Genomic DNA, 16,933 nt, shown 5'->3' with positions numbered 1-16,933 from the left:
CATGGACGTGGATCCCCCAGCCAGCGCGTCACCGCGGGCCTATCGAGCCAGGAAATATAGGCATGCGTTTGATCGCTGCGCCGGAATCACTGCGCCTATGTTTTGCCACGTGAGTGGCAACAGAAAAGTTCAGTCCACCCTGTCCCGCTGCGTGCTGTAGACGCAAGCTTGACACCTTCTAGCTTCCAGCAAACCTATACACAGCACCACCATGCCCGACCCGTTCTTCGCCTCGGACAAGAAGAGGAAGCGCTCTCGCCCAGGGGGCTCGGGCGGTGCCAACCGCATGCCCCGCGTGTCCAAGGGCCGCGTCCAGGCTGCCCGCGATGAGGAGCTGGACCACAGCGACATTGAGGGAGGCGACATTGACGACATGGACTTTCAGCGCGACCGCCAACCTGTCGCCCTGGACGACGACGAGTTTGTCGATGCCAACGAGACTGCTGCCGAGAAGCGTGTCCGTCTTGCGCGTGGATACCTCGACAAGGTCCGCCAAGATGTTGCCGAGGGTGAGCTCGTCTCTTGGACTCCCACGTTGCTAACAAGAACAGAGCGGGCAGAGAACGACTACGATGCGGCGGAGATTGATCGCGAGCTCATTGCATCGCGCCTGAGGCAGGAGGTTGTGAGTGTGCCCGGGGTTGCTGGTTGAGAGATGTCAGAGCTAAACTGTGTTAGGACGAGGCGGAGGGCCGCATCCACCGGTTTTACTCGACGGCTTCGGCATCGTCAACGCGGTTCAAGACTATCCAGCATGTCCCCACCTCAGTGGCTATGACGGCTACAGGAGTGGTCTACTTGTCTACCAAGTCGGGCCAGGTGCTCCGCTTTGACCGTGGGACTCTGAAGAACGCGCCAGTCAAGGCAGGAGAGGAAGGTGGTCACAAGGGCCCGATCCTGTCCATTGCTGCCAGTGAGGACGGCAAGTGGCTGGTGACTGGTGGACAGGACAAGATTGTTGGCGTGTGGGACATGAGTGGTGAGGAGAGCAAGTGGGTGGCCGGTATGCGGGGACACAAGGATGCGGTTTCGGTGAGTAACAGGCATGACGTATCTGAGAGCTGTGGGTATATGGTTTGCTAACCCCTTGCCTAGTCTGTCGTCTTCCCTCCCCTGTCCAACCCGTCGGCGCACATTCTCACCGCATCGCTCGGACGACACCTTACTCTTCACTCGTTGGCGACGCTGTCTGCCATCGACACCTTTTTCGGTCACCAGGACAGCATCAACTCTGTGTCGGCCCTGAAGCCAACTGCGGCAGTGACGGCTGGTAGCCGCGACAGGACATGTCGTTGGTGGAAGGTCGAGGAGGAGGTGCAGCTTGTGCTCCGCGGTGGAGGCAAGACACGCACCGACGAGGGCAGCTGGGTCGAGGGCAGCGTCGACGTCGTGTGCACCCTCGACGACAGCCACTTTGTCTCTGGTGGCGACACTGGCACCATTGCGCTCTGGAGCACGGGCAAGAAGAAGCCCATCTTTTCCCTCGTGCTCGCCCACGGCCTCGATACCGAGGGCCACAACATTCTCCCCTCCACCGCCAAGCCCAGCCCGCGCTGGATCACCTCGCTCGCATCTATCCGAGGCACCAACCTGTTCGCATCGGGCTCGTGGGACGGCAGGATACGCCTGTGGGCTATTGACCCCCAACTCCGGTCGTTCAAGCCCGCCGGTGAGGTTGAGGTCGAGGGTTTCGTCAACGGCATCCAGATTCTCTCGCTGCCCGAGGGCACCGTTCTCACCGCTGCACTTGGCCGTGAGCCCCGTCTGGGAAGGTGGATCAACCTCAAGGGTGTCAAGAACGGTCTGTTGACCACCGCCCTCGAGCTCGAGACTGCCGCCGACGACGCTTAGAGTAGACTTGCACGACGACGCGCAAGCCCGCATGCGCGCACACGCACACACATTGTCACTGTATGATTTGGGGATTATTCGATGCATTTTGATGTCGTTGAACACAAAGTGCTCCGTGCCACGAGACTAATGATCCGTTCATAAAGTGGGCAGTGTCGCCCCGAGACATTACTGTGGATCGTGTACACCAAAAAAAAAGACAGGGGACAAGATGCTGGGTAACTATATGGTTTGCGTATCAGATGGAGGCTAGAGTAGCAAGCTCTCCGCGTGAAGGGTGTGAAGGACGATTGTGTCGTCGCCTGCTTCGTCCTCGTCATGGTCCGAATGGTAGATGATTTCCGCTCCCTCCGGTAACTGGAACTCGTCGTCGTCCTCGTCCTCGTCTGCATCGTCAAAGCTTGGCGCCTCCACCTCGAGATGTGGAATCACCATGGGCACATCATGGTCGTGCTGGTCGTCCTCGTCAGCCTCGTCAGGCACGTCGTTCGGTGTCGAGATGGTACTGTGAGACAGGAAAATATCGGTGCTATGCGAGAGGCTGAAATCCGAGCTGGCCTGCGACGGATGAGATCGGTGCGATCGCGTGCTGTGGGTCCGGGTGTGGGAGTGGATACTCTCGCGGTTGGAGAGATGAGACAAAGTGCTCTCCCGGGCGGACGAGGTGCGCGAGTGGAGAGATTGGCGAGATGAAGCCATGCTCTCACGACGAGATGAAGCCATACTCTCACGACGAGATCCAGAACGAGACGACGCAATGCTGTCCCGTCTTGAATCCACAACCTCTGCGCGAAGCTCGGCCTCGGGTTGCTCGAGGAGCGCATCGTCAGCGAGCAGCGTCGGCACCTCGGGCGTAGCAGTGAATTGGGAACGGGTAGGGCTTTCCATGGGGCTGGGGCTGTCGCTCTTGCTGCCACCACCTGCCGATGCTGGGCTTTCGAAAATGTTGAGCATCATCTTTTGTGCCAATGAACCAAAGTCGACGTTCTGAGAGTCGACGCTTGGCAGCATGAAATCGGAAAAGTCGGTAGTGACCGGCAGCGGTGAAAGCGGGGGAGCCGGCTGGCGACGCTCGCGCTTGATGCGCGGCGTACCCTCGAGCTTGAGGCGCTGGAGACGTGCGTCGATGAGGTTGGTGTCCGACGACGTAGATGCACCAGTCGGCTGAGGCGACAGTGCGGCACGGGCAGCGGCACGGCGCTCGCGCAGCGCAATCTCCTCGGCCTTGGCGCGGTTCTGCTGACGACAGAACTTGTACGACGAGGTGAACGTCCTGAACACGCCAAAGAAGTCTTGGCTCTGCACAGGGCGGCCGTGCTCCTCGCCTTCTCCGTAGTACGTCTCCACGTCGCGGAGCGACGACTCGGCATTGACGATACCGTCGCGAAGAGCCTGGAGGTCCTCTTCGGCAGCGGCAGAGAAGCGGAACATTTTGCGCGTGTAGCCGTCATTGGCGGACTGGAAGTTGTTCTCCAGCGACTTGCGAATGTTGCGAATCTCCTCAAGCATCGACCTGGATGTCGCTTGCATGTCGGCAAAGTTGACCCTGTTGGCCTCGGACGGCTTGGCGAGTTCCTCCACAAAGCCCTCGAGCTCGGGGAAATGCTGCGAGACGGTACGCTCCAGGAAGTGGAGAAGGTTCTGGCCGTTGGACGACTTTGTGTCGACAAGCTTGTTGATGGAGCCAATCTTGAAACCGTAGGCGCCACCGGCAAAGTTGGTACCGTTGAGATAGTTGCCCATGGTAAGAATGACATTGAGCAGCGTCTGGAACTTTTTGGCGCCGCGCAGGTCGCGACAGGCCTCGATGAGGAGGTCCAATGATCGCTGAAGCAGCTCGACGTTTTGCTGGAAGCGGACCTGGAACAGCATGCCCTTGACACGGTCGGCCAAGTGCGGGAGCTGGATGAGGCGGACCATGAGACGGTCAGCAGGGTGGAGCAACTCGAGCTCGGCCTCCGAGTCGGCACTGTGAGTGAGGAGCTTGCCACGGTCGTCGTCGTTGGGGAGCACACCGAGCAGTTCGTGGAGGAAGGTCTCGGTACAGAGCTCGGCATTGAAGTTGGCAATGGCCTCGCTGAGTCGCTCGGGGTCCTTGAACGACTTGGCCGTGCTGCCCGCCATGAGAATTTCGATGCGCTTGCGAAGGTCGGGGGAAAGCACACTGAGGAGCTCGGCCTCCTTCTTCTTCTTGACAGCGTCGTAGACAATCTCTCGCGCTTTGAACTCGTCCTCCATCTCGGACCACAGGTCGGCCGCCTTGAAGCGCTGAACAAACGTCTCCTCGACAGTGGGGTTTTCCGGAGCAGACCAGATGGTCTTTTGAAGCTGGGTCTTGGACACCTTGTCCCACTGGAGCTGCTTCATCTTCTTGGACGCCATGTGCGCGACATTCTTGCGCGAGTCGTTGACACCGTAGAAAAGTGAACCGATGCCCTGGTTGGGCGCACGGGGAACAGTCGAAGAGGTCGGGGTAGGTGAGCGAGTGGACGAGGGAGTTGACCGCGGCGTGGGGCCCTCCGACTTGCTGAGCTTGACACCAGCCTTGATACCAGCCAAAAGTCCGGCCATACCAGGTGGACCGCCAGCTCCAGGAAGGCCCAGACCACCCGGGGGAGGCGGAGGCGGTGGGGGAGGAGGAGGGGCACCAGCACCACCAAATCCACCAGGTGGGGGTGGGGGTGGTGGCGGCGGCGGCGGTGGAGGAGGTGGTGGTCCTCCGGCTCCACCCATACCACTGATTCCGAGACCAAAGCGAGGTCCACCGGGTCCAGGAGGCGGCGGGGGAGGAGGAGGCGGAGGCGGAGGCGGAGGGGGGGGTGGAGGAGGTGGTGGAGGAGGAGGGGGTGGAGGATGAGCCACTGTACCGTCCGCCACAGCCCGCTCCTGCTCCTGCTCCTGTTCCAATGCCCTGGCCTCGTCGTCCTCGTCCAGAGTGGGCAGTGCGGGAGATCCTCCAGTGGGGAGGAAGTCGTCGGGCTCGGCCGAACCGGAGCGGATGGTCCTTGCGCGGCTGAGCACCTGCTGAGCAAAGCTGTCGCGCTTGTTGATAAAGTCCATGGGGACAGTCTGCATGAATTCCAGGGGCACATTGTTGAGCAAGCTCTGGCGCAAGAGTTCGTGGTCGATCGGGCCGTTTTCTCCGTCCTCGTCCTCTTCGTCGAGATTCAAGTTGATGTTGGCTGGGGCAGACGAGCTGCGAGACAAGGCGCGGTATCGGATTTCCTCGAGGAAGCGTGGTGGGAGGGCTGGCTTCTTGGACAAGCGCAGTGCCGACTTTTCCTGGATGGGAGGTGCGTTCAAAGCAGTGCGACGTTCGGTACGCGTGCTGCGGTATGACGTCGTGCCGAAACGAGGAGGCGAAACGCGGTCGGCGCCCTCGGAAAGCGCATTCTCGATGTGAACGCGCACAGAGTCTTCCTCGGCGTCGATAAACTGCGAACCAGAAACAATGGTAGCCCTGGCAGCGTCCTTGCTGCTGCTGCTGGCGTCGCCACCCTTACCGTCCTTGGGACGAACGAGGCGGGTCTTCTTCTCCTTCTTGCCAGACCTATCAGCACCGTGGTCCTCGCCTTCTTCCTCCGAGTCGCTGTCACTGTCGCCGGCAGCGCTGCTTGCGTTTGTGCCGCGCCTCTTCTTGCGGCCCTCGAGCTTGCGGATAGTCTTCTTGCGCTCCCACTGCTCGCGAAGATCGTGGATGAGCCTGGCACGGTCGATGGGCCCGTTGGTCATGGACTGCACCTGGTCGAGGTGGTTGGTCTCGCGAAGCATGTTAAACAGCTCCTGGATGTAGAGCTCCAGGTCGGTGATGCGCTGTTCATAGTCACGCTTCATGCCCTCCATCTGGTCACGAAGGTTCTCGGTGGCCGTACGCGACTTTTTCAACCTCTCCTCGAGATCAGCCACCTGGGCCTTGAGACGACCGACAAGACCCTGGTTGCCCTGCGCAATCTCCTCGGACAGGTCGGCCTTTTCGCGCTCGACTTGAGCGAGCTTGGTCTTGGTGTCGCGGATCTCGACGAGCGCATCGTTCATGCGCTGCTGCTCGACAAACTTGCCGACCAACTGCGACACTGAGATGCCGAATGCGCGACCAAACTCTTGGTTGAGGTCGGGCGAGTCGTGCATGACAATGCTTTGAATGAGCTGGTCGATGAGTTGGTAGAACCGGTCGCGCTCGGCGCCTTCCTCCTTGATGAGCAAGAGGTGGCGGAACGTGTTCATGAGGTATCCGCTGGCCTTGGTGCCCTTTGTGCTCTCCAGGAGAGCACGCAGAACATCCTCGGGGGACTTGAACGACTGCAACGTATTGCGGTTCTGCTCGGCGGCGAGGTCGCGGCGGTCGGCTTCCTCCTCTTCCTCGTACTGGCGGATGAGGCGCGCCATACCAGCGTCGTTCCACTCCTTCATCGTCCCCAGGACACGCGGGACGTTTGCCACGTCCAGCTGGCCTCGGACCGAGACACGAGTGCGGAGGTCCGTGGCCGAGGTCAGGCCCTGGAGGAGACAGATCATGGTGACCTGTAAAAAAGACGTTAGCTATATGCAAACGTATCGTGCACAGAGGCGTCCTCGACTCACGCAGTAGTCCACGGCTGCTTGCGCATCCATGCCCTTGACGACGCCCTGGGCTCCAACGACGCTGCCCATCCGCCCTCGGCTGAGGGCAAAGTCCTCCGTCTGGCGCATCCAGCGCTCAAACTTGGACACCTTGCTGTTGACGCCGACCTGGGCGTTGTGCTGGGACTCGAGTTGCTCGAACGCTCGCAGGACAATTGAGAGGCCAACACGGTCGGGGCTCTGAGCGTCCCAGTGGCAGAAGAAGACGAGAATCTCGGCTGCGACCTTGCGACACTGGACGTGCTGCGAGAGGAGCGAGTGGGCGATAGAGTAGATGATTTGCGGCTGCTTGATCGCATCGGTCGCGCCAATCTGAGAGACACAGCGTTAGCGACTGGATCCTACTCCTGCTCTGTTGGACACTCACCTTGTTGTTGAGCGAGCGCCTGAGACATTTGAGCAGTTCAAGCTCCATGTCCACGTCGATGCCGCCTTTGCTCCGCCGGTGGGTCAGAGTGTTGAGGTAGTTCGCAAGGACGACTTGGCCCTTCAAGTCCATGAATTCGCGTATCCAGCTGAGTCGGGGATCAGTTTGACTGCTGCGCCCCAATGTTTGTTCTCGACAAACAAACGCAACAACAAATGCTACTCACTCTAACGGCTGTGTTCGGAGACTGACGTTGAGCGTCGCCAGGTGGTTCTTGGCAAGCTGGTTGTCGAGGACCTTGCGGATAATGTACTCGGGACTGTCTCTTGACAGAGCGGCTGCCGAGCGTCGACCACGTCCCATCCTGACCGCCTCGTCCTCCTTGGCCTTGTGACGTTTCTGTGTCTCAAAGCGCGAGCGAGCGTCGGCCTCGACCATTTGCCATTTGGTGTTGACACCGAGGGTCTGAGTCGTCCGTGCCACTGCCGAGGCGACAGACTGGGTCGAATGGCGCGACGAGACAGACGCGTTGGCAATGGAGCCGCCCTCAATGTCGCGGTTGTTCACCAGCTCGGCGAACATGGCTTCGACAGTCTCATCGTCTGGGCGAGGAAAGTGGAAATTATCCGTATGCCGACTGGCCGCGGTTGATGGGGTGATGACCGACCTTATTGACATTGCCTTTGACGGTGTGTATGTTGACGGGGCGTGAGAGCCCGCAGCCGAGGGCGGACGAGGCGTTGACTGGGCAGACGAGGTCGAGGTGGTCGACTGGTACGACGTTGTAGACGTTTGGTACGAGGTCGAGGTCTGGTAGGGGGAGGTCGCGTTGGGGAGGGGAGGGTGTGGCGAGTGCGATTGGGATTCAGACGACGACCTCGACATCGAAGGCTTTGAACTCAGGCTGGGCGCGGCTGCTGCTGCTGCCGCTGCCTGTGCCGCCGCCTCGCGAGACGAAGCGTACGACGTGGTGATTGAAGCCTTGTACGAGCTCGCGGCGGACGACGTGGTAGTGTATGACGAGGGCGTGGGTGTTGTACCGCGTACGGTTGGGACTGCAGCGTAGACTTGGGGCGGGGTCGCTCGAGTAATGCTCGGGTAACGTCCCAGCTCGTCATTGGGCCTCTGCAGACCGCTCACGGTCGACGCCATGGAGCGCAGCGACGCCGTGTCCGACCCTCGACGCGCAGTGCTGACAGATCCAGACGAGTGTCCGCTCATACTGCTTGCAGCGTATGAGTTAGGAGGTCCTCCAAACTCGGCGGTGGGCGGCGGGACAGCTCGGATTGTGCCGTTGGACACGGGCATAATGTCGATGCCGGCGGACCGCACCATGTCATCGAAGGAAGCGTTTGTCATGTTGGCCTTTGCGGCCGCTTCCTCTCGACGCCCGTTTGTTGTGCTGTAGCCTGTGTAGCCGCTAGAGCTAGAGGATGCGGGCTGAGACTGGGATTGGGCCGTGCGGTTGTAAGATGTGGACGAGTTGGGATCGTTTGCGTGGGATGATGATGAAGACTGACCGGTGTTGGACGAGCCAGAAGCGCGCGAACCGCTGGAGCGATTCTTGGCACTCTTGTCGCCGCTACCCTTCTTGCCAGTCAAGGTTGCTGTGAAGAAGGAGCTCATTCTGTCACGACGATTCTTGCAGCAGACGGCCTTTGTGAACGGCGAGCGGAGGCGCGCGTCGCGCCGTGGTCCCGGTCGGGAGCCCGATTGAGGATGCTACACGGGCCAGGAGCGGGTAGCACGAGTGTCGAGGCGACTGACCGGCGGGCAGGGGGAGAGGGGGCCTGCGCTGGACGGTGGCGGTCGTCGTCGTCGTGGAGGGGGTGGGGAATACAGGGGGGTGTCGAGTATGATGCACAAGCGGCAGAGAGGGAGGATGAGAGAGAACGGGACAGACAGGATGTGGTGGGGGTGTGTGGTTGAACGTGAGACGTGTGGGTAGACGTCGTGGATGGACGGAATGCACGCGCGCGCCCTTAGGGAGAGGGGAGCAGAGAGAAGGGACGGGCGGGGAACCGGGCGGGGCGGCGCGCGCTCAACGGCGGCGGCGGCGGCGGCGCGGTGCGCGCTTCGGTCGGTGCTCTCTGCCATTCTGTACAACCAGGCACATTGCATTCGGTCTCTGTCTCTGTGTCTCTGTTTCTCTCTCTCCACATCTCCTCGTCGTCGTCACATTTACTCCCACAGACAGCCATCTCCCTCTCTCCATCACACACATTCCCATCATGGCCGCCCCCATCGACAACGACTATGACAACAACGAATTCGCCAACGCCTGGTCGTCTGGTCCCGCGTCGGCTGCCAACGCCGGCGCCGCCCCCTCAGCCCAGGAGCCCACCGTCCAGCAGACTATCGCAAAGGAGCGCATCATAAAGGACATTGTCCAGCTCCGGGACGGCCTCCGCGGGCTCATGGTGCGCGTCACAGAGGTCGAGGGCGAGACAGAAAAGCTGCGAAAGGACAACGAGTTCCTCGGCACATACATTGACAACCTGTGAGTGGGACACATTGCAGCACGCGTTGGCAGAGCTTGGCATGCTCGCACGCTCGCGCGCAGCAGGTGGTGTTCTGCAATGAGGAGGGGACAGGCCCCTGGTGCTGTGCTGTCTGTTGGCCTCTGGTAAAGGAACCGTGCAGCCTGTGGCTTAGCTTGCTACAGACATGTCCTGGGAGGGGGGGTGGGGCAGACAGGTCCAACCTGTCTGCCTAGCCCGGGCAGAGTTGCCGCGCAGCCAGAGCTTGCGAGCAAACTCCCGCTCCCCGTCTTTACGCCGTGACGCGGTAATGAACCTGCAACTGACACCCTCGCAGTACACGTAACACTGTCGTCGCCGCGGGCCAGAAGCGGTAGACCATCCCTCTTACCGCGACACCGGGCGCGGCGATGGTATGGGCGCGGCGGAAGGCGCTTGCGACTCACCCCCACGCTCCGAGCCCTTCGGGAAACCCCTCCATCCTTTCCACCCACCGCTTCGCCAACACCTCCAATGCCATGGTGTACCCCATCTACGACTGAGGACGCGAAGGTGCACGGGAGCTCGTTGGACTTTACCAGCGTCCTTTTTTGACTCGCAGCACGACAGCCGGGATACCCGTCTGCACCCACTTCATCCCTCCAATCACCCACCCTTCGCTCCTGCGCACACACGCATACGACACGACACATACATCACTACCTAGTTTAGCCCATGCGGCATTTTGCCCAGCTGTAGTTTAGAGGCCTCTGACCCGTTGTAATTGCATTGAGATGACGCCAAGTGTCAACAACCTCGGTGGGATTGCTGGGATTCAGGAGGGACGAGAGGCCAGGCGGCAGGGCGACTGACACTGGGTGACGACTGTTGACGGTTGACACGTCCATTGTACATTCATGTCTGCCACGAGAAATGTACCACCCACATTACACTGGGATCATAGACGACAAGGGCTGCCTGAGCCTGATTGCCGAGGCACCAAAGTACAGTGTACAGGTGTGGTCGTACGCATTTGGCAGCTCTGAACCGTGTCTCAATCAGTCTCCGCGTCCAGACCTCCACCGCACCGGACGACCAGCAACCCTCCGTGACGCGTTTCGTTTTGGGCCTTTGGCCTCATCTCACCCACATCCATTCTCTCTCCACCCAACACCTCTGTGCCCCCACCAAATGTCCTTCTACCTCGCCATCGTCTCGCCGCTCGACACACCGCTGTACGAGCTGCAGTTTGGCAGCGCCAAGCCCACAGCGACCAGCAACTCGGCCTCGTCGTCCACATCGTCCTTCCCCTCCTGGTCGACGTTTACGGGCTCGAACGGGTCAGACGCCAGCATCGCGGCTGCCGGCGCGGGCGCCGGTGCCGGTGCCAGTGCGAGCGGCAGCGGCAGCACTGGTCCCGGCGGTGCAGGCGGTGCGGGCGCGCTCGCTGCAAACGCCAATGCCAACTTGGGCCTGCTGGGATCGGGGCCCGGCGGGGAGAAGCATCTCCTGCAGATGGTCGCGCACGCGAGCCTGGATGCCGTCGAGGAGACGTCCGAGGGAACGGGCACGCTGTGAGTTGTTGGACAGTTGCTGTGGCATCTGGCCTCGAGTGTATCTCGGGGACAAGTTTACTGACCGCACACAGGTATCTCAAGGCCGTGGACCGACACAACGAGTGGACCGTGTCCGCGTTCATTGCTGCGAACGGTACGTGCGCGCCTGACCTTGGACACTATCCATCTGGACTCCCCCCGCTGACGATACCCACGCAGTCAAGCTCATCTTGCTACACGACCAGAAGAACGACGACGGCATCCGGTTGTTCTTTGGCGATGTGTGGGAGCTGTACACCAAGGTAATGAATGGAACTTGAGAAAGGAGTTTGTGCTAAATGGGCAGATTGCGCTCAACCCATTCCACTCGGTCAACACCCCGATCCGCAACCCGCTCTTTGAGACGAGGGTGCGGGCAAGCGCAAAGAAGTTCCTCTAGACGGGAGACGCGGCCACAGGATAGTGTACAAGTCCCACAGTTACAGTTTTAGTATACCCCCGGTTTCGGAGACGACGCAAGTGATATCATGCATGCAGTAGCTATTGTTCTGTTCTAGGAGGTAGTAGTGGTGGTGGGGGTCCGAGGAGGTATTTAGGCAAACTCCTCTGCCTTTCCAGACTGCAACGGTTAGTGGATGCGATCGACGATAAGGAAGAGCAAGGCTCACGATGAGGAGGCCGACTGTGGGAGCTGTTAGCTAATGAAGCGGAATGCACTCTCTAGCTAGACACTCACCGATCAGACCAAAGAGACCAAGGATCGAGCCGAAGATCTATAAGAAGTCAAGTGAGCGGCCGTCTCATACCCGCACAGTTGTCTGCTTACCTCGACGATGAGGATCTTGACGAACAGCTGCGAGTCGGCAGCGTCGGCAAGCGCAGCGTTCGAGCCAGTCACACCGACCGAAACACCACAGAGGAGGTTGCACACGCCAACAGCGATACCGCCCCAGAAGAGAGCAAAGCCTGTGGTTGTTGTTAGAAGTGGTTAGGGGACTGACGGACAAGTGGGACTCACCAGTGTAGTAGTTGCCCGTAGTGTAAATGTTCTCGACGCTACCGTTCAGCTTGGACGAGAAGACAATGGCCATGATGACGCCGTAAATGGCCACAACCTGTGCTGTTAGTATCCCACGTCGACTGTAGGAAAGAAGGAGCAGAGCATAAGTCTTGGCAGAAGGGCATCTCGACCGAGATGAACCACAACCACTATCGCCAGCACGACGCGCGTAGCGTCCGTCCTGTGCTCTCCCACTCCACCGGCCACGGCCAGGCTCACCTCGCAGAAAATAATGCTGGAGGAAACATGGTCAGCCCATTGGTCTGAAACGGAGATATGACGACGACGACGCCGGCGACGAGGCCGACGACGACAACGTGTCAAACACGTTTGCGGTACGCACGAGATGAGGTTCTTGGTACGGATACGGGGTGCGCGCACACCACCGCCGAGGATGGAGGCACCGGTGATGAAGATACCCCTGTGCAGGTGTGAGCATGGATGTTGACGGGGGGTGATGGACCAGCAAACGGTTGTGCTTCCAGTTGACAATCAAGGTGTTGGCTGGGGGTCAAATGACGTACCATCCAGCACCGGCGACGCTGAGACCAATGCAGAGTCCGATACCGATCATGGCCCACAGGTATGGGCTCGACTCGGCGAGGAAGTTGCCGACATTGAAGCGCTCGCCCTGGCCTGCGATGGTGTGTGAGCAGGAGCGCGCATGGAGGAGAGAGCGAGGAGGAGGAAGATATCGAGCAGCAACGGGGGGAGGGGGGGTTGTAACGCACCTGTGAGGACGAGGTAGAGGCCGAACAGGATGGCGAGGGAGGCGCCTGAGCCTGCGTAGTACGAGAGGTATGCCATGTTTGTGGAGTATGGGATGACCTGCTCAGATGGGCGTATGTAGCCGGCGGGGGGGAGTGGAGAGAGAGAGGGTTGGAGAGGTTTAGGATTAGAGATGTGGTGACGAAAGAGGACGGGCGGCGGCAGATGGCGCGCGTGTATGGTTTGGGTGGGGCGGCTGGGCTGGGCTGGCTGGTGGGCCAAGCGAGCTGCGAAGCCTGGCTCCCCCTCTCTCTGCCTCCGTCCGATACCGCCATGCCGCCAACGTCCCAACGGTCCACCACCCGGGCTGATTGAGACACCCCCTCGCCCATCGTGTCGCCGCCGCTCTCATATCCCCACACACACCACAACCACCCACACCCCTTCACACCACCACCCCCACATCCAATCCTCCCGCTACAGGCCCCGGATCCATCTGCTCGCCACAGTGCATTCGGGCCCACATGTCCTCGACAGCAGACAACTTGAATCCCAACGCGCCGACCTCGCAGGCGGCGTCGCCTACAGGGCAAACGACCCCTGCACGGGGTAAGCGTTTTCCTTTGCTCCTTCCTCGTGCGCGAGCACCCCCCCGCGCGCACCCCGCCGCTGGCGCCGCCGCCGCTCCGCACTCCTTCTCGCGCTCCATCTACATCCTAATACATATGCAACAAAACATTCGCTGACCACACAATGTCCGCAGAGTCCATGTCTCTGAAGCGCGCCCGCGAAGGCTCCATTGTGGGTGGCGTTGGTCTGGTCTCGTGTCACTGCTCTCTTTCTGTCTTGTGCCGAACGAGGAGGGGCCCATGCGCCCGGAGATTGGAGAGAGACAGAGACAGACAGAGAGAGAGCGCGCGCGCGGGACACACCAAACAAGCTCGACAACTGGCCACCAAGCTGACCATATAAACAGGATCCAGGAGCGAGCGAGACGCCGAGCATCACGCCTATCGCAGCCAAGAAGAACCGTCTCGAAGAGGACACGGCCGCCGACACGGACGACGAGACCACGGCGGCCAACTCGACTGCGCCGGCTATCGAGGGCCAGACCGTTGGCGAGGTGCGCAAAAAGGTCGAGGAGATGACCTGGAAGGAGGGCGACCCCAAGCCCAAGCCGCAGCCAGAAAACCAGTCCATCGCCGAGGAGGACGAGGGCGACAAGTCGGTGGATGGCAACGACGAGTCCAAGGGATCAAACGATGGAGGAGACAGCTCGGACTGGGTCAAGGTCGACAAGCCCGAGGCGCCAGCGTCCGACGAGGGCGGCGCAGACTCGGACACTCCATCCCTCAAGCGCAAGGCCGGAGACGACGTCGAGGCTGCGTCGCCTGGTTCAGACGAGAAGAAGCGCAAGTCGGTGAGTCGCGCGCCTGGGCTGTGTGCGGTAAGAATGGGAATATGCTGATGGCCGGCACTAGCCTGCGCCCGCCGAGACGGCGTCGTCGTCTAGCACCACCCCCGCTGCTGCCGCTGTTGAGCCACCAAAGAAGCCCATGGCGACGTTTGGCGCGTTCAGCTCCAAGGCATCTCCCTTTGCCTCTGCCCGCTCGGCATCGCCCTTCGCTTCCGCTGGCGGCTCTGCATCTCCCTTTGCGTCTGTGAGCGCGTCCCCATCGCCGTTTGGCAGCGCGGCTGCCAAGGCCACCACCGCTGGCCCGTCGGCTCTTGACGGTGCCGCTGCTGCCCCAGCGACTGCGGCGCCCGCACTGGCCAAGCCGGCATCCTCTGCGTCTGGGTTCTCGGCATCTGGCTTTGGCAGCTACTCGTCTGCGTTCAGCCCGTTTGCCAAAAAGCCCGAGGCGACAGAGGAGACGGCCAAGACTGAGGCTGCGTCGTCGACGTCGTTTGGTGACATTCTGAAGGAGAAGGGAAACGACGACGACACAGAGGAGAAGAAGGTCACGCTTGACAGGCAAGATGGTGAGCTACAACTCGTCTCCTCGTGGCTTGGCTAACCCACCCCAGTGCATACCGGCGAGGAGGAGGAGGAGACTGTGTACCAGACGCGCGTCAAGCTGTACGCCATGGAGGGTAACGCGTGGAAGGAGCGCGGCGTCGGCGCCCTCAAGCTGAACAAGAAGCGTGCAGACGGCACACATGCGCGTCTCGGTAAGCTAGTTGTGGCGAAAGCACAAATCCTGGTCACAAGAGCTAACACCCCGCAGTGATGCGCGCCGAGGGAGTCCTGCGCGTCATCCTGAATGCGTCGCTGTACGTCGGTATGACCTGCTTGGAAGACGGCAAGCACGTCCGCACCACCGTGTTCGAGGGCAAGGAGCGCAGGCACATTACGTTTAGGGTGGGTGCAGAGCTGATACCTGGCCACTGGTGCAGGCGGGCAGGCAAACACGGACTGACGCTTGGCACAGACTGCGTCGCCAAAGGTCGCTGCCGAGCTCTCTGCTATCATCTCAGAGCACACGCCGCTCGAGTCGCGCAAGACGGCGTCGCCAGAGGCGCCCCGGGCAGCCGACAGCGAGGTGTAAGCGGCCCCAGGCTGCTCTTCGGTACACTCTACACCTCCTTATCCCTCCTCCACTCGTCTTTTATCCTCACTATTCTTCTTCTTCCTGCGCACTCCCTATCCCTATCCCTCTCTTCCACCACCCTCCCCCCGGTCCTCCGACCAGCCCGCACACGCAACACGCACACCCGTGGCCCCGTGGCCCGCCCCGTGGACAGCGCCAGCCAGTTCCGTATTATACACCCTACCCATACCAACATTTCTCCACACCACTACCCGTCGCGTGTCATGTGTGCCATGGGTCAACTCGACTCCCCCGTGCAAAGCATTTGGTGTATCCCCTTCCCCTTCCCCTCCCCCTCCCCCTCCTGTCCTCCCCCGCTCTCCCCAACGCCCTCACGTCCCCGTCTCTCGAGCAGACGGCCGACGCCACACTCGTCCTTGACACAATCTGTAATATGCATTCGTGTGAGGCTGAACATTGGGGACACGGGGGGCATTGGGGACACGGGGGGGATAAGAGGACAAGCGGGGGGGGACAAGGGGGTGTGGGGGGACAAAGGGCTGGCTGGGTCATGGGCTATGGTCTATGGGCTATGGGCTACTACTATGGGAGACGGGCGGGCGTTGAGCGTTTATCGACGAGTCGCGAACCGGCGCGTGATGAGATTGATGGCTTTGGCGTGTGCCGTGGGCTGGTGTCGAGGTGCGTTTTTACGCTTGCGTGTACGTGAAATGGGACATTCTACTTGCTAATTGCTGGCCTGCATGACGGCGGTTCGGGTGGGGAACAGATGTACACGAGCCATGCCAGCCGGCTCCAGGCCGACATGCAGTGACATGACGGATCTGGGATCTGTGGCCTGATGGCCAGATGCACCAGTTTGGCTTGGGCCCTCGTTCTACGCAGACCTGTGGCGTCAGTACAGAACCACTTTTTACACCGTCAGAGCGTCATCAGCGGCCCGAGGGGGGTTTCGAGTGACCTTGTGCTGCCGCAATGTCTCAGAGGTCGCTTGAGGCAGGCAGGCAGGCAGCATGCAACAAGACGAGCGGCCGTGCGCCAGTAGCTCACTGCCAACTGCTCTTGCCTCATCCCTCATGCCGTGGCCATTGGGCATCATGAGCCTCCCTCGACGACAGCAGCCATAACCGCCCTCCGCCCATCAACTTCCTTCCCCCACCCACACTCACGATGCATTGTCGACGACAGGCTGCGGTCGCGCCCATGTACTGCTCATGCTCTCGCGGGACGAGTGTGCGAGCAGGCGGCCGAGCCACCCGGCCGCTGGTGCCGGTGCTTGCGCTTGCGCGTGTGACTCCCTGTGGTCGGCCTCGTCCTCGGCCTCGTCGTGCGGCAGGGGCGGGAGCGGCGAGTGCGAGTGCTTGGGGGTATACCAGCTCTCCTGGCGGCGGTGCGAGTGGCCGCGGTGTGTGGAGGAAGAAGAGGAGGAGGAGGATGCGTGGTTGTTGGTCATGGTTGGGGTGTTTTGGTGTGGTGGACGGGAGAGGTGGGGGGAGGTGTGCGTAACATTGATGTAGGAGCTGCTCGAGTAATGTTTGACCGCGGGGGAGGAGGCCTGTGCGGTCTGTGCGCCGGGTGCGGTGGCGTGCAGACATGGATGGCCGACATGACGAGGGCAGGTGGCGTCGCCACTGGTGCCACATGGCAGGAGAGGTCCGAGCGCACACGAGCGTCGTCGACCCCCGTAGTCGGTTTCCGCCACCCCGTTGCCATCCATCGCGAGGGTGAGTCATGAGTCATCCTTTGGTGCATACTTCGAG

At 60.9% G+C, this 16,933-nt stretch overlaps 7 protein-coding genes across 7 annotated transcripts; 4 read left to right on the top strand and 3 right to left on the bottom strand.

The window, feature by feature from the left end:
* Window positions 1-211: 211 nt before the first annotated feature.
* RRP9 (pre-rRNA processing protein) lies at window positions 212-1,851 on the top strand (the record flags this gene model as incomplete). Its single annotated transcript, XM_028624915.1, has 4 exons — window positions 212-509; window positions 552-625; window positions 679-1,032; window positions 1,096-1,851. The coding sequence occupies 4 exons, from the start codon at window positions 212-214 to the stop codon at window positions 1,849-1,851; spliced, it is 1,482 nt and encodes a 493-aa protein (XP_028475083.1).
* A 249-nt stretch (window positions 1,852-2,100) lies between these two features.
* EHS24_009644 (uncharacterized protein) lies at window positions 2,101-8,464 on the bottom strand (the record flags this gene model as incomplete). Its single annotated transcript, XM_028624914.1, has 4 exons — window positions 2,101-6,372; window positions 6,433-6,783; window positions 6,839-6,986; window positions 7,065-8,464. The coding sequence occupies 4 exons, from the start codon at window positions 8,462-8,464 to the stop codon at window positions 2,101-2,103; spliced, it is 6,171 nt and encodes a 2,056-aa protein (XP_028475082.1).
* A 605-nt stretch (window positions 8,465-9,069) lies between these two features.
* Window positions 9,070-9,468, top strand: EHS24_009643 (uncharacterized protein; the record flags this gene model as incomplete). Its single annotated transcript, XM_028624913.1, has 2 exons — window positions 9,070-9,338; window positions 9,402-9,468. The coding sequence occupies 2 exons, from the start codon at window positions 9,070-9,072 to the stop codon at window positions 9,466-9,468; spliced, it is 336 nt and encodes a 111-aa protein (XP_028475081.1).
* Window positions 9,469-10,488: 1,020 nt separating this feature from the next.
* Window positions 10,489-11,292, top strand: EHS24_009642 (uncharacterized protein; the record flags this gene model as incomplete). The annotated part of the gene is made up of 4 exons (XM_028624912.1): window positions 10,489-10,871; window positions 10,946-11,007; window positions 11,073-11,155; window positions 11,200-11,292. The coding sequence occupies 4 exons, from the start codon at window positions 10,489-10,491 to the stop codon at window positions 11,290-11,292; spliced, it is 621 nt and encodes a 206-aa protein (XP_028475080.1).
* A 153-nt stretch (window positions 11,293-11,445) lies between these two features.
* VMA16 (H(+)-transporting V0 sector ATPase subunit c'') lies at window positions 11,446-12,720 on the bottom strand (the record flags this gene model as incomplete). Its single annotated transcript, XM_028624911.1, has 9 exons — window positions 11,446-11,472; window positions 11,522-11,535; window positions 11,590-11,626; window positions 11,680-11,819; window positions 11,872-11,968; window positions 12,133-12,148; window positions 12,257-12,334; window positions 12,438-12,549; window positions 12,645-12,720. The coding sequence occupies 9 exons, from the start codon at window positions 12,718-12,720 to the stop codon at window positions 11,446-11,448; spliced, it is 597 nt and encodes a 198-aa protein (XP_028475079.1).
* Window positions 12,721-13,374: 654 nt separating this feature from the next.
* EHS24_009640 (uncharacterized protein) lies at window positions 13,375-15,170 on the top strand (the record flags this gene model as incomplete). The annotated part of the gene is made up of 6 exons (XM_028624910.1): window positions 13,375-13,422; window positions 13,598-14,041; window positions 14,103-14,604; window positions 14,650-14,793; window positions 14,850-14,983; window positions 15,054-15,170. The coding sequence occupies 6 exons, from the start codon at window positions 13,375-13,377 to the stop codon at window positions 15,168-15,170; spliced, it is 1,389 nt and encodes a 462-aa protein (XP_028475078.1).
* Window positions 15,171-16,050: 880 nt separating this feature from the next.
* Window positions 16,051-16,626, bottom strand: EHS24_009639 (uncharacterized protein; the record flags this gene model as incomplete). The annotated part of the gene is made up of 2 exons (XM_028624909.1): window positions 16,051-16,060; window positions 16,343-16,626. The coding sequence occupies 2 exons, from the start codon at window positions 16,624-16,626 to the stop codon at window positions 16,051-16,053; spliced, it is 294 nt and encodes a 97-aa protein (XP_028475077.1).
* Between the last annotated feature and the right edge of the window lie 307 nt (window positions 16,627-16,933).

The sequence above is a fragment of the Apiotrichum porosum genome (assembly GCF_003942205.1).
Source record: "Apiotrichum porosum strain DSM 27194 chromosome Unknown scaffold_9, whole genome shotgun sequence".
NCBI classification, from domain to species: domain Eukaryota; kingdom Fungi; phylum Basidiomycota; class Tremellomycetes; order Trichosporonales; family Trichosporonaceae; genus Apiotrichum; species Apiotrichum porosum.
The sequence above is the reverse complement of the archived record's forward strand: the minus strand, read 5'-3'. Positions and strand labels throughout refer to the sequence as shown.